Raw genomic sequence first — 27,502 nt, 5'->3', positions numbered from 1 at the left:
GCAACGCATTGCCACACCTTTACCACACAAGGGCTTAGCTCTAGATCCCACGTACTGCGCCAGGTAAGATAAGCATAGTATCTATCCGTATGATATATGAATGCACATGCATTCCCCTGTGTGCCATTCCAGAGCACCAAAGTATGCAGTCTAGGCATCTGAAGTGCGGCAACGCTAGCACTACATAGCAGAGTATAAGTTTCTGACGAGTTCCCGTGGATTGTAGGAGTTGCGATGTTAGCGCCAGAGACTGTAGGTGCTGCCAAGTCCAGGTTCGCGTACAAGCTTGGAAGAAATCCTCGGCATTGACCATATATGAGATAGAAAGCTGTTCAAAGTCGAGACTTCTAAAGGCAAAGGCCGCACCAATTCTAGGATCCACGATGCGGGTAGTATCTACCAGCAGGATTCGGGATTGGCTAGCGCTGTAGCATGATTGTCGTTGAAATCTTCAAATACTGACAATCTCTTAAGAGTTTTGGGAAGATGTTTTTGAACCAAGAGTAGGAAGTCTGCAATACAGACGTTAGTGGTTGAATATGTAAGGCAAGAAATGCTGTAGATATAAACACATACGTTGGTCAATTGCCCTTCTCCACCAGCTTTTCCATGTTCGTAGATCATATGTTCCAATCGACAAAGCTTGTCTAAGATAAGCTGCAGTGCCTGGCGGTGAAGCAAACGACGGAGTTGTCGACGTATAATAAAGCATGTAATTGTGTGAACTCGAGGAAGTTCCTCTCGAAAGTGTAGGCTAATGATTCCGAAAGCCGTAGTATAGCTGGCTTTGGAGGAGTCACAACCTGCTGGCCATTGCTCCAGCCATGCTTTGGGTCATGCCACCGAGAGCAAAAGTCGCCAACTTCCTGTAGAGAAGTTGCAGCTTCATCATCACCCTCGTTGTCAGAGACGAAAATAAAGTTCTTGAACTAGTGTTTCGAGTCGCTGGGAGAGTGCGCGTTAAGCTCCAACGTCAAGGCATTCGCTGGCTTGCAGGTGCTGAGAATAGAGAACAGCTTCCAGATTCCGTCTCTAATGACAGAGTTATTCGATAATGTCCAGGGATCTGACTCTTCCAAGTCACAACACCGGCATGTATATTTTCGTAGCTCAATATCGAGCTGAATATAGCGAACGAGCTCCCTCTGCCAAATGACTGTGCATTGAGATTCATCAAGGCAAGATACTTGTAGCTTCAGCTGGTGGAAGTTCTCTTCTCGATAAAAAGCTGCCATTCTTTGCAGACAGATGCCAAAGAAGCCCAGCCACGATATTTCTGATGCGTAATTGCCTCTAAGATCATGAGGCGAATCTCTGCGGGCAGAAACATCCAGGATGTGATTCTTGTTTTTATCGAGTTGCGAAGTATCATTCCATGGCGTCTGGTAATGCTGCGCCTCTCTGCCATGATAGAGGGTTGGTGTTTGGCGGCGAAAGAGAAGGGAGATATCAAGATGTGATATGTTGAAAATGGGCAACGCAAAGATGAAAAACAATACTATGTGAAATTTAATCAGAAAGCATTCTAGATATAGTAGGCTTGCGGGCGACTGAGCTAGGCGTTGAGGGCTGCACTCACCTTGTATGTGTGTGTAGGTGTGCGCGCGCAAGTGGATTGGGTGATTGATGCCTTGGCGAGTGGGCTGACGCTGGCAGGCACGGCAGGGAAGAGGTCCTTGCCCCCAACAATCTGAGTTTCCGGCGCTTTTGAGGGTTCGCAAGGGACGGTTTTCTGCCACCAAAAGCAACAGTATCTTGGCTCTTCTAAGCAGACAGACGACTTTTATGCCCAAAATCCCATCCTTTTTAAACAGAATCACCAGCCTTCCTACCCGCCACCGTGACGCAACAATGCTCTGGGCCAAGCTCCCCCTCCTCCTGCACACCATAATCGAGACAGCCGCAGCCCTCTCCTTCATCTGCAAGCCCGAAGCACAGCTGCCGGCCGCCTCGGACGACGCGAGGCTCATCCTCCAGAGTTACGGCGGCCTGCTCCTGTCCTCCAACATCCTCTGCGTCCTCTTCCTCGCCCGCCCGGGCCTCGACTCCGCCACCGGCCTGGTCGCCCTCGGCGTGGCGTCGTACCACCTGTGGCCCGCGCGGAGGGCGTTCGTGAGGATCCACCGCGGGATCGGGATTGGGGCCGAGCAACGGCGGCAGACGCGGGTCCTGGGCGGCCCGTCGTTTCATTTTGTTGTGCATGTTGTGTGTTTCGTTGCTCTTATGGGGACCGGCTTGGTTGGGCTGCGGAGCGCATGACCCTGGCATTTTAAGGGCGGCAAATATGAATATATAGATAGTTAAGTATATATCCTAGGAGCCATGTATATATACACCAACACCGAGCTGGGGGAGCGTCTCGTCAACCCGCTCAGCTTCCAAACAGCCTCAGGCTCTCATCCTGGGCGCCCGCGCCACCCATCTCCTCATCCGACTCCTCGCCCTCCTTAAGCTCCATCTTCTGGCCAAACAGCGTGCCGAAGAAGCGATCAATGGCATCCTGCTCCCAGCTCCTGCGATCCTCGGCGGCCGTGAAGTTCTGCAGCTTCTCGTGGACGGTGTGGCGCAGCTTCCGGCCCTTGCTGGCCTTCCTGTCGACCTGCTTCCTCGTCTTGGCCTCCTTGAGCGCCGCCCACCGGACCGTAGGCCCGCCGCCCCCGCCGGACGCCGAGTCCATGGTCCGCTGGTCGACGAGCTCCTTGAGCAGCAGCTGGTAGAAGTCTGCGTCGTCGTAGATCGCGGCGTCCTCGGCGACCTTCTTCGCCGCCTGGGCGGGTGCGCACGAGCGGGGGGTCCGCGTGCGCTTGACTAGCCGGTCCGTGCTGAGGAGCTGATCGTCGAGGATAGAGACTAGGGACTGTGATGCTGCCGGGCCGAGCCTTCTGGTGGTTGCGGTAGCGATGGTGCTTCGCACCTTGGCTGACCACTTGTCCAAGACCTTCCGTCGATGTGCGAGGGCAAGCTCCTCCGTTTCTTCCATGCACTCCCAGATAGTCTGGTCTGCCGACTCGACATCGACGTCTCGCTTCCGCTTCTGGCCAACCTTCGCCTTGGCCGATTCTGGCAGCAAGGTCCGCCGGAAACCGTCGATGGAGCTCCATAGCTTGATGGCCGCTTCCTCAGCGGCTTCATATGGTTCCTTCCCATCGGCGAGCTCCTCCTCGTCGACCACATTGAACGAGTTCGCGGCCACGAGGGCCTTTTGCAGACGGATGCGGATGTTCAGGAGCGAGTCAAACGCACGGCGCTGCTCACGAACCGCAGCGCCTTTCTCAGCGTCCGCCTTCGCAGCCTTTGACATGGTCGTCAGGATGCTCTTCTGGCCTTCGCTCATGATCTTGCGCAGCTCGGCTCTCTCATCGTCAGAATCCCCATCACCATTGTCCTCACTGGCATCATCCTCCGATCCGTCCTCCTGATCGTCATCCTCGTCGTCGTCGTCATCCACGCTCTCGCCTTCACTGTCCTCACCCTCACCCTCATCAGAGAGACGCGCGCCATTCCGATACACCTCGGGGCCCTCATCATCAGAAGACACTGAGGCGCCATCCCCAGACGGCCGGCCATCCTCGCCCTCCCCATCCGACGACGGAAAGAAATCGGCGGCCGTCTTCCTCGTCGAGCGCTTCCCGTTCACGGCTCGCGGCTGCGAGCTCCCCCTAAACACAAAGTCCTTGAACCGCTCGGCATCGCTCTCGCCGAGAGCATTATCGCTCTCGATCTCGGCGTCCTCACCCTCGGGGTCCTGGTCGGCCTCCAGATCCGCCTCGTCCGGGTCGTCGAAGTGCTCGGACCCGGATTCGCCTTCTTCGCCGTCGTCGTCGTCGTCATCCGAAGCCTCGTCATCCTCCTCTTCGCCGTCGCTCTCCTCGAGCGCGGCGCGGCTCACCCGAGTCCCGCGGTACTGCGGCCCTAGGGCCTCCTCGTCCTTGTGGCGGAGCTTGCTCGTCCTGCCGAGATGATGTCAGCTCACAGAACTAGCGCGATGGCCTCCCGGGGGGGGGGGGGATTGCACATACCCGACCGAGATGTAATGTTCTGTTCCCGCAAACTCATCCTCGCTCTCGCCGCTCTCGCTGGCGTTTAGATGGGTGGCTTGAGAGGCATCGCCTTCGGGATCGTAATCTGGTTGTTTTCTCGTCAGCTTTGCGCTCGGGTCGGTAATGGGGCTGACACTGCATATGTACCCTTCACCGGCCGCTCCTCCAGGTCTGCGAGCCTCTTGCTACTGGGTTTTCCCGGCGCCATGGCTGATCTTTGGGAATAAAAAAGGTGTAGAGAATGCCCCACCCGAAAATTTGGAGATGCGGATATGGGGACTGGAAATTTTAGCGGTGAAATGAGGCAGAATAGGTGGCTCTGTTAGTGCCGCTGCGTCCATCCGTAGTCAAGGATAGCACTGCTATCTATATTCATATAACCGCATGCTATGCAATTACAGATTTCTATGGAACCCAGTGTCATTGAAAGAACATATCAAGCATCTACCTGTATTTCAAGTTTGCAGTCAAGCCTTATTGGTTAATTAGCCAGTTACTCCTCACGGCGGATCATCTGAAAACTCGGGTGTGAAAGGGTGGACTTTTTGACATGAGACTTAGCCCCCGATGTCTGTCCCGAGTATCACCAATCTTGCGCCATGAGAATCCCCTGGTTCGTGCTCTCAACACCCCGACGAAGCTACCGGGCAGTAATAACTAACCCCAATCTCAGGGCCTTCCCCGGACGGGGTCCATCCCGCGCATGCAGCGTGGCCTCCCGGAGAAGCGCGCCATCCGGGATGTCCGCAAGGTGATCGCCGTATCTTCGGCCAAGGGGGGTGTTGGGAAGAGCACAGTCGCCGGTCAGCCATCCTGTCTTTTGTGTTCCGACTCCATACAGATACCCGGTCTTCCATCGCATGGAACACGGGGAGTGGGTAAAGGGGGGAGACATTCGGTTTGCTGACACGCGCACAGCAAATCTATCACTCGCGTTTGCACGGTTGGGATACCGGTCCGGCATACTAGACACCGATATATTCGGTCCCTCCATACCGACGCTCTTCAGCCTGTCCGAAGAGCCGAGGCTATCGTCAAGTATGTCTGATCCCGCAGTTAGCTGCAAGTGAGGACCCCAGACGCTGACCCGCACGAACCCTTAGACAACCAGCTACTCCCCCTCTCCAACTACGGCGTCAAGACCATGTCGATGGGTTACCTCGTCGGCGAGGACGCCCCCGTGGTGTGGCGGGGACTGATGGTGATGAAGGCGCTGCAACAGCTCCTGCACGAAGTCGACTGGGGCGGTCTCGACATCCTCGTCCTGGACCTACCCCCGGGGACGGGAGACACACAACTAAGCGTGACGCAGCAGATCATCCTCGACGGTAAGCCTCCCCAACCCCCTACCTATCCATCATACCCTACCTATCTCCCACCAACCCCAGACCTGACCAACTAACAAACCCCCCCCAGGCTCCATAATCGTCACAACCCCGCACACCCTCTCCGTCAAAGACGCCGTCAAGGGCATCAACATGTTCCGCAAGGTCGACGTCCCCATCCTGGGCCTCGTGCAGAACATGTCGCTGTTCCGGTGCCCCTGCTGCGACCACCCGTCGTCCGTCTTCGGCTCCGGCGACCGCGTCCGCGCCGCCTGCGCCGACCACGGCATCGACCTGCTCGCCGACGTGCCTCTGCACCAGGTTATCGCCGATGACGCGCAGGGCGGGAGGCCCACCGTCGTCTCCGAGCCGGGGAGCGAGAGGGCAGAGGTGTTTATGGGCATTGCAAGGGCTGTGGGGGCCAAGATTGGGTTGTGAGGGGGGGGCCGCCCCGGGGAGGAGTTGAGAGGGTGGGGAGGATGGCTTGTACGGTTATGGGAGATGTTGCGGGTGGAGGAGTGTATCATTAGGCTAGCGATAGAGGCATACGCTTCGGACCCAGGGAGTGCAAAACATTGTGTATACAGAGTAATTTATGACCTTTACTACGCGAGATGGGGCTGCTGAAGATTACGGTTGTAAAACACGTAACAATTCCTGTCCGTCTATTCTATATAAAAGCGACGGCGGGATTTACAGCTTCGAAGGTAGATGTTATGGCCATCAATATTCCCAGGGAATGTGCTCCTTATTCATCGGTATCTATGCTACGAGTTGGAGGCTGTGACCTGCCTTGCAAATGCTGCAAGTCCTACATGGCCATAAGTTGCCTCGGCTAGACGTCGTAAAGAACAGTTGAGTCTGGAGATTGACAGGGGAAGAGTAAAATTTGCACTTAAACATTAAAAACATGATCGCCACGACCGGAAGAGGGCGGCGACCATCCGAGTTGAAAGTCAAGTCGCCGAAGTGGAATCACGAACGAATGTCTGCTCGAGTTCAAACTTAGCGATTTCCGCACGCCACGTAAGGGATGGATGGGTATCTCATTGATGCAAAGCCACGTCCCCAAATCCATCCGTGTCGATCGACGACCCAACAGTGACAAGCATGCCTGACAGCCCTGCCTGACCCCCTAAGGGCTGATATGCCGAGGTGAGTGGAGGGCGTGAGCCGGGTAATGGCCCAGGCTCGTTTCGGGAGCCAAAAAAAAAGACCATGTTAGCCTCCATATGAACAATGTGAGATCGAGGTTACCAAGGGTCCGAGAAACCAGAAAGCTAGACTCTTCCGTAACGCCAACCCTGATGACCACCCCAGACCAAGACCTCTACCAGATACCGAATGCCAAACCAGTTCGACCGTTCCCCAGCAGGTTGGGGCCGCAAAGTCGTGTACTATGAAAGAGAGTCCAAATCAGTCCAGATCCTCATTCGGCTGGTAGACGTGACGGCTGCGGGTAGGATCCTTGCGCATGGCCTGACCGGAGCCAGTGAAACCGACTACACCACGAGAAAATTAGTAAACCTGGACCACACGCTGCGAGATAATTGTCAAAAAAACGTACCGCGTCCATGCACACCGTCCGGAGTGCGGAACATGCTATCCTTCTTCTTGCTCTTCCCCAGCTTTCCCTTGGCGTTGAACTCCTGCCACTTGCTCTTGCCGGCCTCGAGTTCCTTGGTCGCCTTGATCTTCTTGAACTTCTTTGCCGGCTTCTCCTCGCCGGCCTGGTCGCCGGCCTTGTTGGCCTGCTGGGCCTGCGGGTAGAGGCTAGCCGCCGCGGAGAGCACGACGCCGCTGCTACCGCCGGCTGATGACGCCGGGTGGCCCGGGGTGCCGGAGGGACTGGCGCCGGCGCCCGTGGTCGTGGGAGAGTACGTGATGGGCGCCGCCGAGGAGTTGTTGCCAGGAGCCGCCGAGCCATCAGCCTTGCGCTTCTGAGCCGTGGGGCGGATGTCCTTAGCACGCAATGTCTCGACGGTGTCATAGCTCTTGAACTTGACCGTGTAGATTGGGTTTGTGGACGAACCAGTCACCGAGGTGATGCGGGCGGGATAGAATCCCCTGTCGCCCGAGAGCCACTTCGCCGTGACATTGTCGTTGACTTGGTAGACAACGGCAACCTCGGGCTCCTTCTCTTCCACCGGTGCTGCCGCTGCCGCTGCCTTCTTATAGGCGGGATGGTTCTCTCGAGACCATTTCTCTTCGGCCGGTGGCGGCGGGGTGGGGGTGGCCTTCGCAGCTGGCTTAGCTGGTTCCTGCGCGGGCTTGAGTTCGGCAAGGGAGTCGTCGAGCAACTTAATCATCTGGTCAAGTTCATCTTTGAGACTGAGGAGCTCGGCATTTCCGGGGTCATCTTTGAGGGAGGCGGAAACGATCTCAATCTGTTTGACAGAGTTAATGAAATGACATTTGACGGCAAATCGGCAGGGTCAGCATGGCCGGGGGCGTCTTACCTGCTCCTCGTACTGCTTCCGCTCTTCCTCGAGTTGGGCACTCATAGTACAGAAACAAGGGGATTTTTTTTTTTTTACTGTGACGGAGTGTTGCTGGTTTCTGTTCGGACAATAATGGATCGATGTTAGAGTGAGGTGAAGGAGAGTTCAAGACGTGCCGCCGAACGTTTGCTGTCGAGATGCGACGGGACGGGATGGAGGCGAGGAAAAGTGGATTTAATGGATTTGGCAGGGAAGAGGTGGTACATGGAATACCGTCGACCCCACCAAACAACCTCATAAACTGCCTACAACGGTTAGTCCGATAAGTCGCAAGTTATCTAGGTAGGTTCACTTCACAGCTTCAACACCAAAGCCTTGCATCTCAGTGACAACTTCATGTCATTATATCTCGACAAAGAGGCAACTAATTTATGTAAAGCCTCATATTCTAATACGCCTTGTGCGTCTATCCGGCCTGAAAGAAAACGCCATCATCATCATCATAATCCTTCTTAGCCCTCCCAGGTGTTGAGCCCTGTAATGCCCCATTGTAGAAAAAAAGAAGGTGGACAGCTTTTCCAGCATCTAATAAGTCAACGCCAGCCTGTAGAAAGAAAGATCGTAGCAGTCATACCGGACCACGCCTTGCCAATGGCCTATCCAGGGTGCTCTGCTCACAGCTCGTCGTCATCACAAATAGCTCTCTGTTGTTGTTGCCTTTAACCTTCGTAGGGGATGTCGATATCTTCCCAGTCCAGCTCAGATCCCTATTCCTGGCTGGCACTCAGATCCATGTTCTTGTCCCACAAGTTACGGAGGAGTGCCATTGTCTGGGCATCCTCTCCTCTGTCAGCCAGGCTGGCCACGCTCAGCCTCCTCGAGTCCGGCCGTCTGCCTGCAGCCTCGTCGAGATCCATGCTCGGCCGGATGCTGCTCGAGCCGGTTGCCGTATGACCTCTTCGCGGTGTGCTGGGCCTCTTAGAGATCTGGGCGCTGATGAGGCCGGCCACAGTGGGATCGCGGAGCTCCCGCTCGTTCAGGTTCTGCAGCTGTGCATGTCGAAGGCCGCCGTATTCCGAACCGCGTCTCGAATGGGGCCCAACGTTGGGAACACTAGGGCTGCCAGGTTTAGGGATGCGCCGCGCCTTGTCGACTCCCGGCAACTGTGTCAGGCGATTTATTGACCTGGCAATGGGGTTCTGATACCGACGGACGACCAGGTACTCCATCCCCGTCCTCTCCATCAGTTTGCCCAATCTCGGGTCCCGAGCCTCGAAACCTGATCCACCAACCAGCGGACCTGCTGCTGAAGCCACGCCAGCCAGCCCCATGCCCATGCCGGGGTGGTGATGAGAAGGCTCCAGGCTGGAGCTCGCTCTCTGGAGGTCCAACTTCTGCTGCGTCCGGTTCATCTCTCCACGAGACACGGTGTATCCCCCGGTGCGCCTGCTACGGGCACCGCCCGCTAGCCCACTGGGCTTCCCATCGCCGCCGTCAGTCAAGGTCGACTCGTCTTCTTCCAGTCGCACCTGTGCGCGAATCAGATCCTGTTGCTTCTGCTTCTGCACCTGTGCCAAATTCCCCGTGGACTGCGGTCGTCGCGGTCCGCCATCGGCTCTGATGTATGCCGCGCGCGAGAGGCCACCGCGGTTCGCCTCGACCAAGAATGAGTCGCCGGTCGCACCCGAGCCGGATCCTTGGCTGTTGTTTGTGACGAAGCGCGACGTTAGCTCCTCCTTGCCACTGCTACCCGGTCGCATCAGCAATGGCATTCGCGGAGTGCCAGACAGTGTCGATGTAGTGTCCCGGCTGCCGCCAGAGTCCGGGGAGTGCTGCCGAGAAGACGAAGGGTGTACCGAGACGTTTTCGGCCGACATCTTGGGGGGGACGCCGCCCAGTGAGGGATTTCGTTGGAGGAGGCGCGACGTAAGGTATTGTTGGTGGTTCGCCGCCCGTCGATCGAGGCTATGAGCTACGCTATTTGTGCCACTAGACTGACCATTCTCGGTCGCGAATTGATGGCTCGGAGCAGGCGAGGAGTGAGGACGGGAGCTGTCTCTACTCGCGGGGTGTTCCACTGACGACTGGCCGCCGCTCACAACCGAAGTGCGCCTGGAAAGCAAAGGCGAAGCAGACGTGCTGGCGTCAACCCACTCGTCCTCCTGTCCGTCTTGGCCGTCTTCCGCTTCGTCGCCGAGGTTGAAATGGACGTTTGCGGACTTCAGCTTGTGAACGGCAGGATTCGAGAGCGATCGTTTGAGGTTCGCTGACGATTTGCTCTTCTTGCCAATGTCGACCTTGGATCGGCTATACTTGAGGTTTGTGTGGGACGAGTTCTTGCTCAGATTCGTCGCAGACAGTTTCCGAGACAGGTCTACGTCTGAGGTTACGCGACGGTGCGTTGATCCGAATTGGGAGCCAATCCCACGCTCTGGTGATGGCGATGCTTGTCGGCGATTCAATTTGCTGGACGAGGTCGAGGCATGGTGCTTGTGGATAATTTTGGAAGAGGGGACTCGGGCGTGAAATCGTCCTCCGGTACCTCCACCAACGACGTGCTTCTGAACCCTTGGGCGGTACGCATTTTGCTGCTGCTGTGCCTGATCGCTCGCCTGGGAGTCGCTGCCATGCTGGCTGAGTGGGGGTCGTTTTGATTGGCCCGTTTGAGCTGCTTCGCCGTCCCCGTTTTCCATCATTTCTTGTGTCTCCCATTCAGCCTCTTGCGCCATTCTTTCCTCCTTCTCTCCTCCGTGGGGGGCTTGAGTCAGGGTCAGCTCAGGCAGTGGCTTCCTCGGCGCTGACTAGGAAGCGGATGGATCTGCGAGGATATGTATCTATGAGGAAATGGTTCGGTGTGACCCGAGTCGGTCAATGGCTGGCAGGTCTGGAAGTCGATTGGACAAGAGCGGTGGTGCCGTGTCTGCCGCAGTAGCAACTTGCTTTTTCTGCTGCCGCTGACAGGGACAGCTGCGGGATGTAGAAGAATGCAAGACTGTGATGTGTGATTAACCCACTGACAGATTGGCAGGGCAGTGAGAGACGATGGGATCACATCAAGTCAAAGAACTAGCTAGATAAGAAGGTAGAGTAATGAACCTAAACACAAGCTTCGGTGTGGAAATGGAAGCCCAGTGATTGGCCATGTTTCCAATTGGAAGTGCACGTGACATCCATTGTACTGCACTATTCACTACTGACTCACTAATACCATAACTTTAAACTGTCGTATGGAATCCATTGAGCACCAATAAACCTTTGCCCCCCAAGCGTGGGCAAATTAAACTTGTGGCTTCGCCAGCCTTCAGCCTATTACTGCCTAGCTCTCTCCTTACTACCATGACTTCCAAGATGCAAAGGAAACCACAGAGCCTTAAAATGAATCCAGAAGGTTGAATGAAAGTGTGCGGAGAGTATAATATCACTAGTGCTCAATTAAGTAGGTAAGACAATAAGACATCATTGCCTCCATGGTTGAGGAGCCTCCATTGTCTCAGTTGACGGGACACTCAGGCAGTGAAGGTGTTGATGCAGAATATGGTTACCTCTAAAACCCTTCGATATGGCTTCCCACCCCCTTCTTCTTGGCAAGCTCGATTACTTTCAGTCCAACCGTAAGATCCATCAGCCCGAGGCCCACGCTCTTATAGATTACATTCCCCTCCTGGAGCCACCGCGCAAAACGGTTATCTTTTCGTTTCTGCCTGTCAGTAGAGCTACGGCTCGAGTTACTGCGATGGAGCGAGAAGTGGCCACTTTCCCTGCGGCTGGGGGAAGGCGTCCTGCTCGAGGATGGTGCCCCTTCGGAGCTGAACACGCTGGACATTGCGGAGGCGGTGCCGCTCGGACTGAGGTCGAATTTCTCGAGCTCGGCAGAGGGGACGGACGGGAAGCTAGCCACGCTGCCGGTCTCGGCCTCTTCGTCCTCGGCCACGGCGCTCTTATGGATCATGACGAGCTCGCCGAGCCTGTGCGAGTTAGTAACGTGAAGCTAGTTGGTTCTACATGTCACCGGCCACTTACTCGACCAGCTGCGTCGGTTCCAGACGAGCCTCGATGATCTCCCCAGCTTCTTTGAGCGCGCCATCAAGGGTGTCGACCACAATAACCCCGCCCTCCATCGCGTGCTTATGGTAATGATGGTGGCCCTTCTCATGGGTCCTCGTCGCCTGCCTCAGAAGATCGATCGGCAGCTCGTGCATCTGCGGCGTGTAGCTCCCAATAGCCACCACCAATCGCCCCTTCCGGCGCCCCTCGCGGCTGGTCAGGATGGCCGCCTCGAACAGCGGCACCGTCGACGGTGTGCAGCAGAAGACGACGTCGGCGGCGCGCAGCTGCTCCTTGAGCAGGCGCGGGTACTCGCCATAGCCCGGCGTCAGGATCCCGAACTGCGCCTCCTCCCAGCCCTCCCGCCGCTTGGCCGCCCTCGGCGCCCCGTAGAACCGCGCCAGGATCGCCCGGCAGCTGTCGCCGAACCGGTGGTTGATGATGTTGACCTGCCGGATCGTCGAGCCCCGGAGGAGGAGCGCGAGGCGCACGTGCCAGTACGCCTGCTCGCCGCACCCGAAGACGGTGACGGTGCGCACGGTGTTGCGGCGGATGAGGAGGCAGGCGGACGCCAGGGCCGTGCGGAAGGCCGTCAGGGTGCTGGCGTGCAGGATGCCCGTTGGACGGCCGTCGGGGGCGAAGAGGGTGATGGCTCCGGTTGGGCGTATGATGGGCAGCTGAGGGTCGACACTCTTCTGGCCGCCTGCGGAAGATAGGGTGATGACTGGACGCGATGGTTAGTTATCACGGGTGTTTTTGTTGATCTTCTAAGTGGGGGATATATTTGTAAACATACCCTTGACTCCATGGCCAGCAGTGCTACAGGACGGCATGAACAGGGTCGTAGCCCCTGTGGTGGGCGAACGTACCGACGTGCGGTGGGGTTGATGTATCAAGTTATCATCTATGGATTGGGTGTTGGTCGAGTACTGGTGCAAAGCAAATCGGAGCTCATTGGTAAAAGACTCGAGCTCGTCCAGGGTCAGATGCTCGAGCAGGATTCGGATCTCATCGTCGGTTAGGACGGAGAGAGGCATGGCGGGCTCTGGAAGCTGATTGCCAAAGGGCAGTTGCAGTTGATCAAGCGTCCTTCGACCGTGTATCGGTTCTTTGCGGGAGGTTTCAAGCTTCTCTTCCGCAGGTATAGTACAATATCAGGACGTTAATCCTATTTCCACATGGTCCCTCGACAGAGCTTGGAAAGTCACGAAGAGATAGTTGCCGAAAAGGAGTTCTGTAGGAATATTAGGATCGTGTTGGTAGTTGAGATTAGATAGCTAGGTAGCTATGCCCTCATTCCAAGCATCATTACATTACGTATCTGTCGCAATCGGCGGGGCGTTCAGAGATTGAGGGGTTGCGATGTGCAGACTGGGCGCCGTTAGACCCGCCATGGGGACCCGCTTATAGGTGGTGTGTCGCGACGAGGCAGGCCGCGGGACGCATCGAACCATTGAATTTGCAGCTTCTATATACCGACTGCTTCGTATACTTGAGGATCAAAGATGCACCAAACTCCGTTTACCAACGCTTTCCCGAATGAAATGCCTAGGAGCGCAGGTCCGCCAATGCCAGCCGCGAATATTTACTTCCTCCGCTCATGCAACCTGTAGGTTTCTCTGGTTCCTGCCTCTTGCCTCTTGTCAATTGGGCAGGGCCAATTGATTAATTGCCCCCTTTCAATTGCCCCTTTAACGGCCCCTTGAACTGCCCTTTTAACTGCCCCTTCAATTGCTCTTCCCAACCCAAACTCCGGGCTGCTGTTACCCTCCTGGGCTCCAATCCCGCCCGCGAAGTCCATCATCGGACGGTCATGGAGGCATTGGCGCCCCGGAAGACCAGCTGAGCGTGGTTGCCGCGAACGACCTCATCGGAGGAGGTGTTGAACCTCTTGCCCTTTGTCCCGATGCTGAGGTCCGTGATGCGGCCCGTGCCGATGTCGAAGACGCAGCCGTGGACCTCGAGGCCGCGGTCGTGGATGGCCTCGAGGATGGTGAAGTTTGACATGAGCACTTCGATGCCGGCGCGCACGTTGAGCTCGACGACGAGCCTCGACCGCCCCCCCTCGTCGCGGATGGCCGCCAGCTCGTCGGCGTGCTTGCGCCGGATCGCCTTGAGCGGCGTGATCCACGTGTCGAGGACGCCGCCGATGCGCGACTCGCCCAGCGCCGCCGCCGCGCCGCCGCAAGACGTGTGCCCGCACAGGATGATGTGCTTGACCTTGAGGTGCACCACCGCGAACTCGATCACCGCAGACGTGTTGATGTCCGTTGCCGAGATGATGTTGGCGATGTTGCGGTGCACAAACACGTCGCCCGGCTGCAGGCCCAGGATCGTTGTCTCGGGGCAGCGAGAGTCGGAGCACCCTAGCCACACTTTTTGCCGGGTTGGGGAAGGTCCGGGTCAGCCAAGACCGCATCGTGGGCGGAAGAGCGCATGTGACACAGGACGGACGGAGAGTGTTGAGGGTCGGTCGGACTTACGGATCTGAGGTGTCTGGCCACTCGCCAGCTTGGAGAAGAAGCTGGGGTTCTGATGCGCCTTGTACCCGGCCCAGGCATTATTTGAGCTCAGCGCATACAGGAATGTATCCTCTGCACAATCGCCACGGGGGTTCAGCATGCACATCCAGGAAACCAATTCCGCCCGAAGTTGGATCGCATTGACTTACTGGTTTGAGACATCTTGAAGGTCTAGCGAGCTTCTCGTCACTGAGGCAGGCCAAAAAAAGAAAAGAAAAGGTCGTTGAGAGAAGCAGAGGAGAGCAGATGAGGGGAGATCCGCGGATATGTATGATGGCGCGTGGCGCGCGATTTTTTGGGTCGGCCGATTTGGGAAGCTCAACCAAACAGATCCCACGATATGGTTCCCCAACAGCTGACCACTCGGGCCTTTGCGGTGGGTGGCTGCCTGCAAGTTAAGCAAGGTATGCCAAGGGTCGGGGTCGTGTCATGCAATTTCCTGGACGAACGGACGACGAGATAAGGAGAACGTGGGGGAGGATAAGGAGACACTGAGAGAATTATACTCGGAGGAGGAGTTATGAAGATGATGGGGCTGTTCGTGAGATATCACACACTCGGGAATCAGGAGATCGACCAGCTTCGAAAAACCCCATCGAGGTTGAGCAGACGCATGGCTCAAATACCTCGCCCCTCGTCAGGGTAAAACGGGGGATTGTGTTATTCGGTCGGGACCTCAACATCCCAAGTTTGGGGTGAAACCCGGAGACTCGTGGATCAGCCCTTCTCCTTGCGGGCTTCGTGTTTTCCCAGTGGTCAGAGCCCCGGCGGCATTGGGGTTCTGCATACCTATGCGGAAGGAGGGGGTGGTAATGGAAGGGGTTTCCGTGGAGGGAAATATGGGAATGCCTCAAACCCAAAACTGCACATCCCCGGGCAGAGATCGCCAACCAGAATCCCGACATTCCCATCTGCACTGTCGTAATTGCCATGTACCCCACGCGAAAGGCCCAGGCCAGACAGGGCCAGGGTACAAACCCCCTAGGCGAACCAGTATGAATCAATGCCCGTTTTGCCCTGACCAATCTTCCCCTGTAGCCGCACACTCCTTGGCTCAATTTACAAGCCAATCTGTCATATAATACAACCCTAGACTGGGGGTGGGGCCTCCGGGTATAGTCCCGCTTCCAACGTCGATCCTTCACTAGTGTCGCATAACTTATAACCTTCTTGCGCCTATCTCGCCAAGGAGATTATCGAGTTCCGGAGACATTGACACACCGCAAAGTTGACGAGACAAGCCGCGTCCCCAGCTCCAACACGAAGGCAAAGTTGAAATGAGACAGATAAGAAGAGGCTGGGACCCCTTGCTTGCGAGGAGTCTGCCAAGTCCCAATCATGTTCGTCGAGCCGTATCGGCAATGGCTCTACAATTGGACCTTCACCGAGGACCCAGGCTTCTGAATGTACCGTACATTTAGTTTGTCAGTGTGGCTGTTGCGAGTGTGACACTACTAGGCATGCAGGAATGCCAATACAAAGACACGGCAACATCAAGTCTCCGCACTCGTCGTGGAAGCAAGCATATCGATTTGACCCTGTCTGGTTTGGTATTTTCCATACGCCGTAATTGCAGCCACGCCTTTTCCCACCATCCCCAATGCATGATGATTTTAGACCTTGAGGGCAGTCTCGGCAGCCTTCTGCTTCTTCTCCATGGCCTTCTGGGCCTTGAAGCCCATGATGCCACCGCCCCACCGTTTCCGGCTCTCCTCGGTCTTCTCCAGGTAGTTGTCCTTGATGGCCGAGACGAGCTTGGACAGCTCGTTCTTGTCCTCGGAGCGGACCTCGGTGACGGCGAGGACAGCAGCGGTCTGAGACACAAAGTCAGCAAGGGGTGCTCGCAGAAGCGCAATCACGGGTGGGCACGAGTACTGACCTTCTTGTGCACGACGGTTCCGAGCCTGGCCTTGCCCTTGATGATGGCGTACGGGACACCCATCTTGCGGCACAGGGCAGGGAGGAAGATGACGAGCTCGATAGGGTCGACATCGTTCGGGATCAGGACGAGCGAGGCCTTCTTGTTCTCAATCAGGCCGACAACGTGGTTGAGACCATACTTGACGACGTAGGGCTTCTTGCTGACATCCTCCTTCTTCTTGCCCTCCTTGACGGCAGTGGCCTCCTTAAGCAGACGCTCCTTCTTCTCGGTCTTGGTCTCAGGCCGGTACTTGTTCAGGAGCTTGAACGCCTGGGCGGCAGTGTTCTTGTCGAGAACACTCTGGAACTGGGCGATTGCGGGCGGGACCTTCAGCCGCATGCTGAGGATCTTCTTCTGGCGCTGGAGTCGGACATACTCGGGCCACTTCACCATGCGCGAGAGGTTGCGTTTCGGCTGGATGTCCTGGCCGATGCCGAAGTTTCGGGTCCGCTTCTCGATCAGAGGGTTCTTTAGACACGTTGTTAGCAGGCGAGAAAACTGCGCGGGAGTGGGCGTATACTACTGACCTTGGGCGCCTTCTTGCCAGCCTTGGACTGGGGGAAGGGGGCCGGGGCGGCCTTCTTGCCGCTCTTGGTAGGAGGCTATCATTGAGGAAAGAAGACATCAGCAAATGAACTCGTTCATTTCCGTCTTCTTTGAACTCTAGAGAGCCGGTCGGGTGGCATTTCAGCACACCAGCGACCAGGCTCAAGCCAGTCTTCACCTGTGCCTCTCGAGGCAAACAGGCGGAACGCGATGCTCGAAAGCACGCATAATTGCGGAAGCGCACGAAGACGCAACCGAATAAAATCCAGTGTTTAATCAGATACTTACGGCCATTGTGATCGAGGTGCTGACGGCTCAGATCCTTGAAGTTGGGTGGTGGTCAGGAAAGTTGTCGAAGAATCACAAGTTGGAAATTTGTGGAATCGGAAAATATGATTAGGGTTGAGAATTGGGTCGGGAAAGCTTCGGTAAAACATCCCAGCCCATGCGTGGTCTGTGCCCGCAGTTATTAGGCCCACCCCAAGGCAGTGAGCAAGAAGTGGATACAGGCTTGAAGGGTCTCTCAGGCTTTCCAACTTTTGACTCAAAAGCTAGCAACATAAGTTGATACTAGAACAGGAATCGCCATAACATCTAAGTCCCGTTTCTTGCGCATCTTCTTTATTTCTTTCGGTGACGGAAACGTCAGAGAATCATCCATCCCTCCCTCATGGCTCCAGTTCCCTGCGCAATCTGCAAGACCCAACGGGCACTCATCAAACGACCCAAGAATCATCAGAAACTCTGCAAGCAATGTTTCATCTCCATATTTGAGGATGAGGTGCACCACACCATCACCTCGTCCAAGCTCTTTTACCCAGGCGAGAAGGTCGCTATAGGGGCCTCCGGGGGCAAAGACTCTACCGTCCTTGCCTCCGTCCTCAAGACCCTCAACGAGCGCCATAAGTATGGACTCGATCTTGTGCTCCTCAGCATTGACGAGGGCATCAAAGGCTACCGGGATGACTCTCTAGAGACCGTCAAGCGGAATGCGGTCCAATATGACATGCCGCTGAAGGTTTTGGGCTACGACGAGCTCTACGGATGGACGATGGACCAGGTCGTCGAGACGATAGGCAAGAAGGGCAATTGCACCTACTGCGGTGTCTTCCGTCGACAGGCCTTGGATCGAGGAGCCAAAATCCTTGGAATACAGCATGTTGTCACAGGCCACAACGCCGATGACGTTGCCGAGACTATCATGATGAACCTCCTCAGGGGCGACTTGCCACGCCTCTCGAGGAGTACGAGCATCGTGACTGGAGACGCTAATTCCGACGTCAAGCGAAGCAAGCCTCTGAAGTATTCGTATGAGAAGGAGATTGTGCTGTACGCCCATCACAAAAAGCTTGATTACTTCTGCACCGAATGCATATACAGTCCAGAGGCTTTCCGGGGAAGCGCAAGGTCCCTGATTAAGGACCTTGAGAAGGTGCGGCCAACGGCTATTTTGGATATTGTGCGGAGCGGCGAAGATATGGCCAGACTCGTCCCTGGCTCCAAGCCCGATCCGTGTCTTTGCAGGGACGGTTCGACGCCGACTGCCCTTCCGGGCGAGGAAGATAATATTGGTGGATGTGGCTCACAGAATGGCCGCAGTTCGGGGGGCGAAATGGACGCGATGGAGAAACAACTGAGAGACAATGAAGCATCCCATGTCCTCGAGGTCGATGTTGCGAAGGAGCTGTCGCAGAGAAAGCAGAAAAGCAGCGGGGGGCCTCGAACGTTACCAATCAGGAATGGCACCGGTAACGCAAAGGTCGTGAAAAAGCAGGTTCTTGGAAACTGTGAGCGGTGCGGTTACATATCCAGCCAGGCATTATGTCAGGCATGCATGCTGTTAGACGGTCTCAACAAGAATAGGCCACAGATACAGATATGAATCTAATCGTTTTGAATTCCGCGTTACCCGCAGGAACAGCAGAACAGTACATGTCAGGTACCAGTCCATGCCTTCCGCGGCAGTCCTCGGTGTTCCCTTTAATATATACATGAGCACTCGGCGTATCGCGTCGTGGTTTATGACATTCGTTTTTCCAACTGCAGCAGCACACAGACATGTCAGTAAAGCACAATGAAGTAGATGCGAAAGTCAACATACCCTCCACGGATTATTCAGCTCGTAGCCCGACGGTGCCCTGGGCGTGTCTGTTTGGCCTCGCAGGAAGCCGGTAAGCCTCCGGTCGCGGTCCATCACTATGGGAGAATGGGATTAGTTGAAGCTCAAAAAGGCGGCTTTATGTTCCGGGAGGGAGGCCGAGGCGTGAGGGCCGGTTCGTACTTTGCTGGTCGGGAGTTAGCAAGAACGAGTTCATCGAGAAGGTAGAATGCTCACCCTATCCCACTGATCTAGCGACCGTCTTGGCCGCTTTCCGCCATTCTGCATGTTCTTGATCTTCGACAATCCGGCTCCTGTGACCCCAAACATCTTCCAGCTGTCAATATCCGCTGTGCAGAAAGGTGCAAGGTCTGAGGTAAGAGCTCACGGCAAGGATGATCCCATAGGGAATCAAGGTCTCGAAGGGAACGGGCATGGCGAGTGAATTGCCGGGTTCCTAGTCAATTGAGTTAGCAAGGATTAGGACATGTTAGACCAAGCTGATGTGTACCTGGCTATTTGTATATTGGGTGGTCTATCGCGCTGGCTGCGGCTCGAGCTGGGAGAGAAGGGCGACTCAATTGACAATTGATGATTGACGATTGGCGGTTCGGTAACCTGAGGCTCTAGATCTAGTCACGTGCGAGCGTGACGCCTGACCCTGCTCTGCTTTATTCTGTTCGTCCCCACCAAGCTATCTGCATCAAGACAAGCCCTCTGAATGTTACTATGTAGGTACCTATATAATTACGGACTGATAAATCTGAACAATAAGTACATGCCAATGTATTGATGAGTTCAATATTCGCCTTGGCTAGGGAGAAGCTCTTCAATCTGGAGGGTTTCCCGGCGAAATTGCAGCGCATATTACTTTTCAGGCCTACGAGCAGCCGCGCCATGAACATCGGTACCGATACTGGGGTTCCAAGGTCATGCTCTAGTCCTTGCTCGCACTTTGTTTTTATGCCTGAAGAGATTGGTTGCATTTCACAAGGGCAATATGTACTATAGGAATGGGTGCTGGATGTTTGGTTGAAAGGGAGATGCTCGTCAGCAGGTGGACTGTTGGCAGGATAGGGATTCTCCTGGCACATGTAGGCCGTACCGAATTCAATTGACTTCGATATTCAACGAGACTGTTTTTATCTGCCGAATGACATCCATCTCGCTTCAAACTAGTAGACGTGCCAATGCCGGTCACGCCTAGCTTCCGTTTCTGGTCATCCGGTAGGAATGTGCATATCGGCAGCATATGCTGAACCGAGGGCCCCATACTATTTATGAGATTACCTCACCTCTTTCCCGCATCCTCTCTGAGAGAGACGATACGATTGAGCACAATCTTGTCCTCCGTACTATCAGTGTCTACGGCCTGCACGAGAGTTCGTTAGAAGGCATCCCGTGGAGACAATAAGGCACCAGAAACTCACAAAGTATGCAACCCGCATGGCTTGGAACCTTACGCTTTCCGGCCCGGCGCCCTTACTTTCCCCCTTAGCCTCTGGCCAGGGGGCTCGACGGCGCACCTCCTCGAATCCAGACTCAACGAGGGCCTCTGGATAGACCGCCTCGCTGTCAGGGTTGATGTCGTTCAGGAAACCCCCCTCGACGGCAGTGGGATCTGGGGATTTGAAAAGCTGGCTGTGAACCCGAACCTCAACTTTCCGCGATCCCTCGGGGACCCATTGGATGTATGTCTTGGGTTTTTTGCCTTGTTTGTCGAAAACAACCTTGATCTCTGTTACCCTACCCGTTGCTCCATCTTTAGAGAAGGAAGTCGCCTTAATAGGGTAAGGAATTTGCAAAAGACCAACTGTCTTTCCTGGTGCGAGGCGGAAGTAGTCCTTGCTATCCACCTCGCGGAAGTCAGAGCGGTCGATATACACTGTCTTGGTGAGGCGTAGTTTATGAGAACCCATCTTGGGATCCTTTGGCGAGAATGGAATATCAAGCTGCTGTCCTTCAAGGTCATCGATGTCCTCGATAACCACGGGCACCGGGTCAAGGACGAGCATAAGACGGGGAACAGTCGTTTCGAGATAACGGCGAATAGACTGTTCGAATCGTAAGGTCTGGATCACGGTCCGCGAGGTCGTGACGCCGAGTTCGTTGATAAAGGAGAGAAGTGCACCTGGGGGCACACCTCGACGACGAATTGCGATCAATGTGTAGAGGCGTGGGTCATCCCAGTCGCGGACAAACTTCCCTTCCACCAGCTTTTTGAGCGCCCTCTTGCTCATGATTGTGCCACTGACATTCAAGCGGCCTAGAAAATCAGCTTTAGTCGCACTCGCCCCCAACTCCCAACCAGGAAGGCGGATAGGGGGTGGTTCAGGGCTCAAAAGAAAGACCCCAAGGGGCAGCAACTCACCATACTCGCGCTGCATTGGCTCGTAGACACCGAGTGTTTTGTTCAGCCATTCGTAGCTCTCTCTCGACATGATGAATTCAGTGGTACACAGACTGTGGGTAATCCCTTCGAAGCTGTCGCAAAGACAATGTGCGAAGTCGTATGTCGGATAAATCCTCCACTGATTCCCAGTGCGGAAGTGCGGCGTTTGGTCCTTCGGAATCCGATATGCCCCAACATCCCACATCTGAGGGTTGCCGCTTGTGATGTCTTGCTTCATGCGCAAAAAGGCAGTCTGTGGCTCGTACTTACCATCGCGCATGTCGCGAAACTTCTGGAGGTTCGTCTCCACATCCTGTTCGGCATGCGCGCAGCGATATCTCGGCGACGAGCCTTCTTCGCCACCACGCTGCAGTTTAATTTCGGCTTCGTTGCAGTGACAGACGTAGCCCTTGCCCAGCTGAATCAGCTTTTCAGCGAGGTCGTATAACTTCTGGAAGTTGTCGCTCGAGTATGTGATCGCATGGGGAGCAAATCCTGGAGAGAAATAAGCGCGCGCCCTCCTGGAATGGTACATAACCTCTTTCAGAACCACCTACCGAGCCACCGGATAGTCTCCTCTATTGCCACAAAGTATTTCTCGTCCTCGGCATCTGGATTGGTGTCGTCAAACCTGGTCTTATGTTAGAACTCTCTGGCTTATCGACACCGGATAAAACGCATACCTGAGAATCTGCTCCGTCGTTAGCCCCGTTGTCCCTGAAGAGCAAGGAAACTACCAACCGTTTTACCCCCATGGTACCTAGCAAATCCGAAGTTGATGGCAATCGCCTTGGCGTGTCCCAAGTGAAGATATCCATTCGGCTCAGGGGGAAATCGAGTCATGACCTCTTCGGCAGGTCTTTCTTTAAACACCTCGGCAAGGAACCCCTGCTTGAACATGGCATCCGGGTCCAGATAGGACTCATCGGCCTTGGGCTTTGGCGGAAGCTTCTCTTTAACAGCGGCAGCGGCTTCTATACCCAAGTTCTGGGCTGCGTCCTGGCTTCGCGCCTGAGCCGCGGCCTTCTTGGCTCGTTTCTGCAGTCGCTTCTTCAGCTCGTTTTTGGAGACCATCTCCCCTGTCTCCTCATCCAGTTGGAGCTTGGCGGCTCCTGCCACGATGTCGTCTGTCATAATCAAAGGGTTTGCCGGTCGGTGGTTTGTAGTTGGACTTGACAGAGCAGCCGCACTGGCAAAATGATGCAGGAGTCACAGATTTGGCTATGGATCATACCTAGGTACCTGGTAGCTCTGATTGGTTGAATCTTGCAGCTTGCTTCAGGACGTCAAAGAGCACCTAGGCACGGATTCACTAGTAAAAGCTTTGACCAATTCGGCGGGGTGAATGGGCTGAGGCAAATGAATGACTAATCCAGTGTACGACCTCCGTCGCTCTCAAGGCAATAGCTATCTGAGCCAACGAGGGGGCTTGACACAGCTTTGCCCGGATCAAAACACGATAGAAGCACATGCGATACGATCTCGACGCGTCTAAGCATCTTCGCTATTTATTTATACCCTTTGGCGAAGGTTATCCCCAGCCTTTGCAACAGCAGCGCGCTCTCAACTTCACGCGCCGGTCCCATCTCTCGCGCAGCCCATCGGTCGCGCTTTCGACATCCGGAAGTTTAAAAAAATAAACCTCCCTTAACCTTATCTGCTTGCTTTGGGGATGCCGCATTCTGTGCTACCATACCTTCCAATCCTTCGCACGCGTAGCCGCTGTTGAGGGAGGGTCTTGACACACTGGTGCCTTTGCGCCTTGGTCTTGAGGCTCTACTTGAGCTGGGAGCAGCACTGTAACAATGGCGGATGCCCAACTCGCGGAGGAGGAGTTGCAGCAGAGTGTCATGGTATCTGAAGGAGACGCCGAGTACGAGACACAGACGACAAACAACCGAATCAATACCGGTGCGCTAGACGAGGACGGGGGAGATGTCGCTAGCGACAGAGATGGGGAGACCGGAGATGATGAGGTATATGCCAGCGTTGAGGAGGATGAGAATCGCCATTCCGAGAACGATAGCCAAGACGACGAAGAAGAAGATGGAGAAGGCGACGGCGACGTCTCCGAAGACGGAGCAGAGGGAGGCGACGACGGCGAATCTGACCGCCACGCTTCCGCTATTCGATCAACCCGAGCAACAATTGAAGACCAAGACGTGATTGATGATGAGGAAGAAGAAGACGAGGGGGTTGGCGCTGTCAAGATAAGACCTGGGGAAACAGACGATGAGGAGGGAGACGAAGGAGAGGAGGGAAGTGAGGCCAGCGCAAGCTTACATTCCAGCAGTAGCAGCGATGAAGAATCCGATGATGTCGCAGAGTGGGATCTTCCAGTTGAGGGTCGAGGAGGAGATGGAGACGAGGACGAAGAGTCGGAGGCTGCAAATGCGAATATCTGCATGTTCTGCAAGCAGGACGAGGATCATGATCCCGCAGAAGAATTTGAGCCGTACCTGGCCTGTTCTCTTTGTGGCGAAAACTGTTTGTCCCCCGCCCTTTCCGGCCCCTGCCCCTGCCCCCCTCTTGTGCATTTTCTCTGACATTGACCAGCCCATCAACAATGTGCGCGGGAAGCAAACGCTTTACGTGGTCAGCAAGGTGCCTTTGTCCCAGCCACCCCCTCCCTGCTCTCTTTGCTGACCTAAATATGCAAGATGCCGGGCCATGGAAATGCCCCCATTGTGGAGGAGAGGCGCCCGAAGAGGCTTCAGACACGAACGAGGCAGACGCCGATGCCACGGTCGACGCCGATATGCCCTCTTCTTCTCGCAGATCAAGCGCACCGAAATTTGCGAGGGACTTGCTCCCGTCGCAGAAAGGTGCCAATAAACCAGATTCCCACTCGGTTTTCAATCAACTAGTCCTCGACGAAGATCCTATGGATGGTTCTCGCGTTCTTCGGAAGCGAAAGACGTCATCGGCGGAGGCGGAGGAGATCATCATGTCCCTTCGGAAACGTCGCAGCAGACACACGGCGGATGAGCATATCGCCGGCGAGGGAGCTAGCGGCAGTGACGGGGGCGCTCGGCCCCATTCGGCGCGCTCATTACGGTTGAAGGTCCCGCAGCAGCCTCCTGCCACGATTTTGAAGAAGACGCGGACGAGTCTTGTCATCAAAATACGGGCGAACACGCCAAAGCTGCGGGAAATCCTTTCCAATAAGTCGAGGGGGGACAGAAAGCGGGCAAGCAGGGGTGGTGCAAGAGGTTCGAGGCCAGGCACTGCCCGCAGTGCAGGGACAGCTGCTGCAGCCTCGCTGCCTGCCCTCCCTCCCTTCGCCGCCCCGAGTTTCTCTCAGCCATTCTATTCCTTCTATGACAAGGAGACAGATGAGCTCAAGGGCAAACCATACGGCGGCATCCTGAACGATGCCGAGGCAGACACGTCAAAGACCCTGCCGACCACTGATGACCGTCGGCGATTCGACGAGGCCAAACAGAAGGCCGAGGAAGAATGGAGACAACGGCTCCTAGCAATGCAGGCTGAGATTCAGGTGCCTGCGAAGAAATCTAAGAAAACTTCGGGCCCTGCAAGCCAGATTGAGTGTATCGAGTTCGGCGGCTGGGAGATCGACACCTGGTACGCAGCGCCCTATCCCGAAGAGTACAGCAGGAACCGGGTGCTATACATTTGCGAGTTCTGCCTTAAGTACATGAACTCGGACTACGTGGCGTGGCGGCACAAGCTCAAATGCCCGGCCAAACACCCACCCGGAGACGAGATATATCGGCACGAATCTGTTTCCGTGTTCGAGGTCGACGGGCGTCGTAACCCAGTCTACTGCCAGAACCTGTGTCTTCTTGCGAAACTCTTCCTGGGTTCCAAGACGCTCTATTATGATGTAGAGCCTTTTCTCTTCTACGTCCTTTGCGAGTACGACGACTTGGGTTATCACTTTGTCGGCTACTTCTCCAAAGAGAAGCGCGCGAGTAGCCAGAACAACGTCTCTTGCATTCTAACTCTACCAATCCACCAGCGCAAAGGCTACGGCAACCTTCTGATTGACTTCTCATATCTCCTCACGAGGGTCGAGGAGAAGACGGGCTCGCCCGAGAAGCCACTTTCCGACATGGGCCTTGTGTCCTATCGCAATTATTGGCGCTTGGTCATGTGTCGATACCTCCTGGGCCACGTTCCAGAAGACAAGTCACAGAAACGGGGTCTCAGCATTAAGCAGATATCCGACGACACCGGTTTCACGGCAGACGACGTTGTATCGGCTCTTGAGGGGCTGCGGTGCTTGGTCCGGGATCCGCAAACAAGGCTCTACGCTTTCCGCGTCGATCTCGACTATTGTCGCGCGTACGTGGCGAAATGGGAGTCGAAGAAATATGTTCAGCTCAAGCCGAGCGCCTTGACATGGACCCCGTACGTAATGGGCCGGAGCAACGCGGCCAACTTTGAGCTTGGGCCGGCGCTCAATGCGATTGCGCCTCGCGAAGAAGAAGGCGGCCCCAAGCCCGTAGCAGCCGATGTCGAGGTCATTACCAACGGCGACAGTCGTGTTGCCCAACCTACCACAAACGGTGTCGACCGTGACCATGACGAGAAGCCGGAGATCACCCCTCCTGTCCTCGAGTCTACGGAGCCAGACGAGACCGGACCCGGTACCGATGGCCATCCTTCAGAAGACAGTAAGCCCAACGGCGTGGCTGTCAATGGAGTGGGATCGGCAGTCGGATCCAGGCTTGGCAGCACGGCAACTGGCGCGGACCCCGAACAAGACTGGACGGCACCGTACACAGGCATACCGCCAACTCGGTTCGAAGTATTCCCTCCGGTCTCCGGTACTCGTCGTCTTGACCGGTCTCGCTCAACGGTTGGCCGGCCACCTGGTTTGCGCACAGCTGGTCCAAGAGCAAGGCGCTCAGTTGGAGGTCGGAGGTCGACTTCATCGGTGCCCAAGAGCGCCGTCAAGCGGTCGGGCGGGACTGGCCGTGGTCCCGGCCGTTGGCCCAAGGGGACGAAGAAGAGCGACTACGGAAATGCCGCCAGTGGTCCCGGCTTACCGCCCGCCTGGATCGAGGAGCGCCGCCGAGCTGCGCTTGCCGCTACGCAGAACCCGGACCCCAAGAAGGAGGACGGAGAGGACGCAATGGATACCGTCGAGGTCCAGACGCCTGAGGCCAAGGAGACGAAGTGCGGGCCAGAGAGGAAGAGAGGCGCGTCTAATGATGGGAGTGGCAGCAGGGAGAGGTCCTCGCGACGGTCGAGCAGGGAGAAAGCCAGACACGTTGACGGGGACGTGGAAATGGAAGATGCCGACGACGTCGACAAGTGAGGACGAGTCAAGTGTAGGAACATGGTGTTTACGGGATGGATTGGGAAAGCGTCGGCGCTACTTTTCTATTTCGTTTTTTACCTTTTGCGTGATAATACGGGGGACACATCGAGGCTTAACTTAGATGGCATTCGGGCTTTGGGAACTCGGAGTTTCATCGAGCTGCGAACCTGCGCAGAGCTTCCTTGTACGGATACTTGTCTCTCTGAAGTGCGCGTTCGCTCTACAGCCGAATTGCTATGTACAGTACTTTATTAATAAGCCTTTCTCAATCGGCGAGGAAGCCATCATCACTATGACCCTACCTAACTACCTATGCCCATGTAGCACTGATTCTATCTAGTAAGACAAGTTTGGGAGTCCTGGGCTACGTCACTGGCTACTAAGAACTCCAGAGTTAGTTTATCTGATTAAATATACTACCCGAAAAGGTTTAGCGCTGACTGGGCCGTTTTTAAAGATTCGTCATGGCTTTCGTGGCTTTCGCCAACAGGTCACGGGCAGTGCCACCATGTTGCGGAAAATAAGTTGGTTGTTGGTTGACGGTGAATTAGTGAGCCATCACAAGAGACCCGACGATGATTGAACTGGTTTAGCAAGCCCTACGTTGGCCCTCCTCTGCGCGCACTACACTCATCGACCCATTTCGTTATTGCTCGGCCGTACCCGCCGAAGGTCGGCTGAATCTAATTCCAAGGCCTCCCAAACTAAGCCTGTGGTGGTAGCTCAGAGAAGACAGGAGTCAGCGTTTCTAGCGACCGAGCTCCACCTCTCTCTCCCTCTTTGCATACTCTCACCTCCAAGGTTCTTTCCACTTGGTCCAGTCCATGCGGCAGTCTTTTGCCTGACGGCCGTCTGCAATTATCTCCCTGGTTCAGCGCGTATC

The 27,502-nt window shown here is 55.5% G+C and overlaps 12 protein-coding genes across 12 annotated transcripts; 4 read left to right on the top strand and 8 right to left on the bottom strand.

The window, feature by feature from the left end:
• Window positions 1-1,851: 1,851 nt before the first annotated feature.
• On the top strand, window positions 1,852-2,259 carry QBC33DRAFT_558658 (uncharacterized protein; the record flags this gene model as incomplete). Its single annotated transcript, XM_060429897.1, has 1 exon — window positions 1,852-2,259. One exon carries the CDS (start codon window positions 1,852-1,854, stop codon window positions 2,257-2,259), a length of 408 nt encoding a protein of 135 aa, XP_060284041.1.
• Window positions 2,199-4,272, bottom strand: QBC33DRAFT_537501 (TRAUB-domain-containing protein). The gene is made up of 3 exons (XM_060427801.1): window positions 4,188-4,272; window positions 4,020-4,125; window positions 2,199-3,950 (listed from the first exon to the last, which is right to left on the bottom strand). Exons 1-3 carry the CDS (start codon window positions 4,246-4,248, stop codon window positions 2,372-2,374), a joined length of 1,746 nt encoding a protein of 581 aa, XP_060284040.1. The 5' UTR covers window positions 4,249-4,272; the 3' UTR covers window positions 2,199-2,371.
• Window positions 4,273-4,394: 122 nt separating this feature from the next.
• Window positions 4,395-5,803, top strand: QBC33DRAFT_491270 (P-loop containing nucleoside triphosphate hydrolase protein; the record flags this gene model as incomplete). The annotated part of the gene is made up of 5 exons (XM_060425467.1): window positions 4,395-4,653; window positions 4,714-4,843; window positions 4,959-5,078; window positions 5,144-5,368; window positions 5,457-5,803. Exons 1-5 carry the CDS (start codon window positions 4,591-4,593, stop codon window positions 5,801-5,803), a joined length of 885 nt encoding a protein of 294 aa, XP_060284039.1. The 5' UTR covers window positions 4,395-4,590.
• Window positions 5,804-6,781: 978 nt separating this feature from the next.
• Window positions 6,782-7,869, bottom strand: QBC33DRAFT_451097 (uncharacterized protein; the record flags this gene model as incomplete). Its single annotated transcript, XM_060424596.1, has 3 exons — window positions 6,782-6,867; window positions 6,933-7,752; window positions 7,825-7,869. 3 exons carry the CDS (start codon window positions 7,867-7,869, stop codon window positions 6,782-6,784), a joined length of 951 nt encoding a protein of 316 aa, XP_060284038.1.
• A 242-nt stretch (window positions 7,870-8,111) lies between these two features.
• Window positions 8,112-10,902, bottom strand: QBC33DRAFT_537495 (uncharacterized protein). The gene has a single exon (XM_060427800.1). It carries the CDS (start codon window positions 10,533-10,535, stop codon window positions 8,574-8,576), a length of 1,962 nt encoding a protein of 653 aa, XP_060284037.1. The 5' UTR covers window positions 10,536-10,902; the 3' UTR covers window positions 8,112-8,573.
• An 82-nt stretch (window positions 10,903-10,984) lies between these two features.
• Window positions 10,985-13,283, bottom strand: QBC33DRAFT_537492 (putative ornithine cyclodeaminase). Its single transcript, XM_060427799.1, has 3 exons — window positions 12,647-13,283; window positions 11,827-12,574; window positions 10,985-11,771 (listed from the first exon to the last, which is right to left on the bottom strand). Exons 1-3 carry the CDS (start codon window positions 12,885-12,887, stop codon window positions 11,351-11,353), a joined length of 1,410 nt encoding a protein of 469 aa, XP_060284036.1. The 5' UTR covers window positions 12,888-13,283; the 3' UTR covers window positions 10,985-11,350.
• A 367-nt stretch (window positions 13,284-13,650) lies between these two features.
• On the bottom strand, window positions 13,651-14,534 carry QBC33DRAFT_514739 (putative carbonic anhydrase; the record flags this gene model as incomplete). The annotated part of the gene is made up of 3 exons (XM_060426057.1): window positions 13,651-14,225; window positions 14,334-14,444; window positions 14,522-14,534. 3 exons carry the CDS (start codon window positions 14,532-14,534, stop codon window positions 13,651-13,653), a joined length of 699 nt encoding a protein of 232 aa, XP_060284035.1.
• Window positions 14,535-15,985: 1,451 nt separating this feature from the next.
• QBC33DRAFT_514738 (putative ribosomal protein L7a.e.B, cytosolic) lies at window positions 15,986-17,133 on the bottom strand (the record flags this gene model as incomplete). The annotated part of the gene is made up of 4 exons (XM_060426056.1): window positions 15,986-16,186; window positions 16,252-16,761; window positions 16,821-16,895; window positions 17,128-17,133. 4 exons carry the CDS (start codon window positions 17,131-17,133, stop codon window positions 15,986-15,988), a joined length of 792 nt encoding a protein of 263 aa, XP_060284034.1.
• A 222-nt stretch (window positions 17,134-17,355) lies between these two features.
• Window positions 17,356-18,835, top strand: QBC33DRAFT_537486 (adenine nucleotide alpha hydrolases-like protein). The gene has a single exon (XM_060427798.1). It carries the CDS (start codon window positions 17,510-17,512, stop codon window positions 18,719-18,721), a length of 1,212 nt encoding a protein of 403 aa, XP_060284033.1. The 5' UTR covers window positions 17,356-17,509; the 3' UTR covers window positions 18,722-18,835.
• Window positions 18,526-19,516, bottom strand: QBC33DRAFT_537484 (uncharacterized protein). The gene is made up of 5 exons (XM_060427797.1): window positions 19,449-19,516; window positions 19,326-19,394; window positions 19,171-19,267; window positions 18,941-19,035; window positions 18,526-18,879 (listed from the first exon to the last, which is right to left on the bottom strand). Exons 2-5 carry the CDS (start codon window positions 19,371-19,373, stop codon window positions 18,859-18,861), a joined length of 261 nt encoding a protein of 86 aa, XP_060284032.1. The 5' UTR covers window positions 19,374-19,394; window positions 19,449-19,516; the 3' UTR covers window positions 18,526-18,858.
• A 712-nt stretch (window positions 19,517-20,228) lies between these two features.
• Window positions 20,229-22,463, bottom strand: QBC33DRAFT_450821 (uncharacterized protein; the record flags this gene model as incomplete). Its single annotated transcript, XM_060424581.1, is given in 5 exon segments — window positions 20,229-20,309; window positions 20,347-21,824; window positions 21,887-21,965; window positions 21,997-22,046; window positions 22,064-22,463. The coding sequence occupies 5 exon segments, from the start codon at window positions 22,461-22,463 to the stop codon at window positions 20,229-20,231; spliced, it is 2,088 nt and encodes a 695-aa protein (XP_060284031.1).
• Window positions 22,464-22,727: 264 nt separating this feature from the next.
• QBC33DRAFT_537475 (uncharacterized protein) lies at window positions 22,728-26,937 on the top strand. Its single transcript, XM_060427796.1, has 3 exons — window positions 22,728-23,816; window positions 23,886-23,933; window positions 23,990-26,937. Exons 1-3 carry the CDS (start codon window positions 23,135-23,137, stop codon window positions 26,614-26,616), a joined length of 3,357 nt encoding a protein of 1,118 aa, XP_060284030.1. The 5' UTR covers window positions 22,728-23,134; the 3' UTR covers window positions 26,617-26,937.
• The last annotated feature ends 565 nt before the right edge of the window (window positions 26,938-27,502 follow it).

The sequence above is a fragment of the Phialemonium atrogriseum genome, assembly GCF_030411735.1.
Source record: "Phialemonium atrogriseum strain 8032-3 unplaced genomic scaffold QBC33scaffold_11, whole genome shotgun sequence".
Classification (NCBI taxonomy): domain Eukaryota; kingdom Fungi; phylum Ascomycota; class Sordariomycetes; order Cephalothecales; family Cephalothecaceae; genus Phialemonium; species Phialemonium atrogriseum.
Note: the sequence above shows the minus strand (reverse complement) of the source record. Positions and strands in the feature narration are given on the sequence as shown.

Coding starts and splice junctions, on each gene's coding strand:
- QBC33DRAFT_537492 (XM_060427799.1), bottom strand. CDS start 12,887: ATGCCTCTCTCCGTCCTAACCGACGATGAGATCCGAATCCTGCTCGAG. Junction 12,575..12,646: donor TGCTGGCCATGGAGTCAAGG/GTATGTTTACAA, acceptor CATCGCGTCCAG/TCATCACCCTATCTTCCGCA. Junction 11,772..11,826: donor GAACCGACGCAGCTGGTCGA/GTAAGTGGCCGG, acceptor TAACTCGCACAG/GCTCGGCGAGCTCGTCATGA.
- QBC33DRAFT_537495 (XM_060427800.1), bottom strand. CDS start 10,535: ATGGCGCAAGAGGCTGAATGGGAGACACAAGAAATGATGGAAAACGGG.
- QBC33DRAFT_537484 (XM_060427797.1), bottom strand. CDS start 19,373: ATGCCCGTTCCCTTCGAGACCTTGATTCCCTATGGGATCATCCTTGCC. Junction 19,268..19,325: donor CCTATGGGATCATCCTTGCC/GTGAGCTCTTAC, acceptor GACAGCTGGAAG/ATGTTTGGGGTCACAGGAGC. Junction 19,036..19,170: donor AGATCAGTGGGATAGGGTGA/GCATTCTACCTT, acceptor ATTCTCCCATAG/TGATGGACCGCGACCGGAGG.
- QBC33DRAFT_537501 (XM_060427801.1), bottom strand. CDS start 4,248: ATGGCGCCGGGAAAACCCAGTAGCAAGAGGCTCGCAGACCTGGAGGAG. Junction 4,126..4,187: donor GGAGGAGCGGCCGGTGAAGG/GTACATATGCAG, acceptor GAAAACAACCAG/ATTACGATCCCGAAGGCGAT. Junction 3,951..4,019: donor GAACATTACATCTCGGTCGG/GTATGTGCAATC, acceptor TCATCTCGGCAG/GACGAGCAAGCTCCGCCACA.
- QBC33DRAFT_537475 (XM_060427796.1), top strand. CDS start 23,135: ATGGCGGATGCCCAACTCGCGGAGGAGGAGTTGCAGCAGAGTGTCATG. Junction 23,817..23,885: donor TTCTCTTTGTGGCGAAAACT/GTTTGTCCCCCG, acceptor GACATTGACCAG/CCCATCAACAATGTGCGCGG. Junction 23,934..23,989: donor CGCTTTACGTGGTCAGCAAG/GTGCCTTTGTCC, acceptor TAAATATGCAAG/ATGCCGGGCCATGGAAATGC.
- QBC33DRAFT_537486 (XM_060427798.1), top strand. CDS start 17,510: ATGGCTCCAGTTCCCTGCGCAATCTGCAAGACCCAACGGGCACTCATC.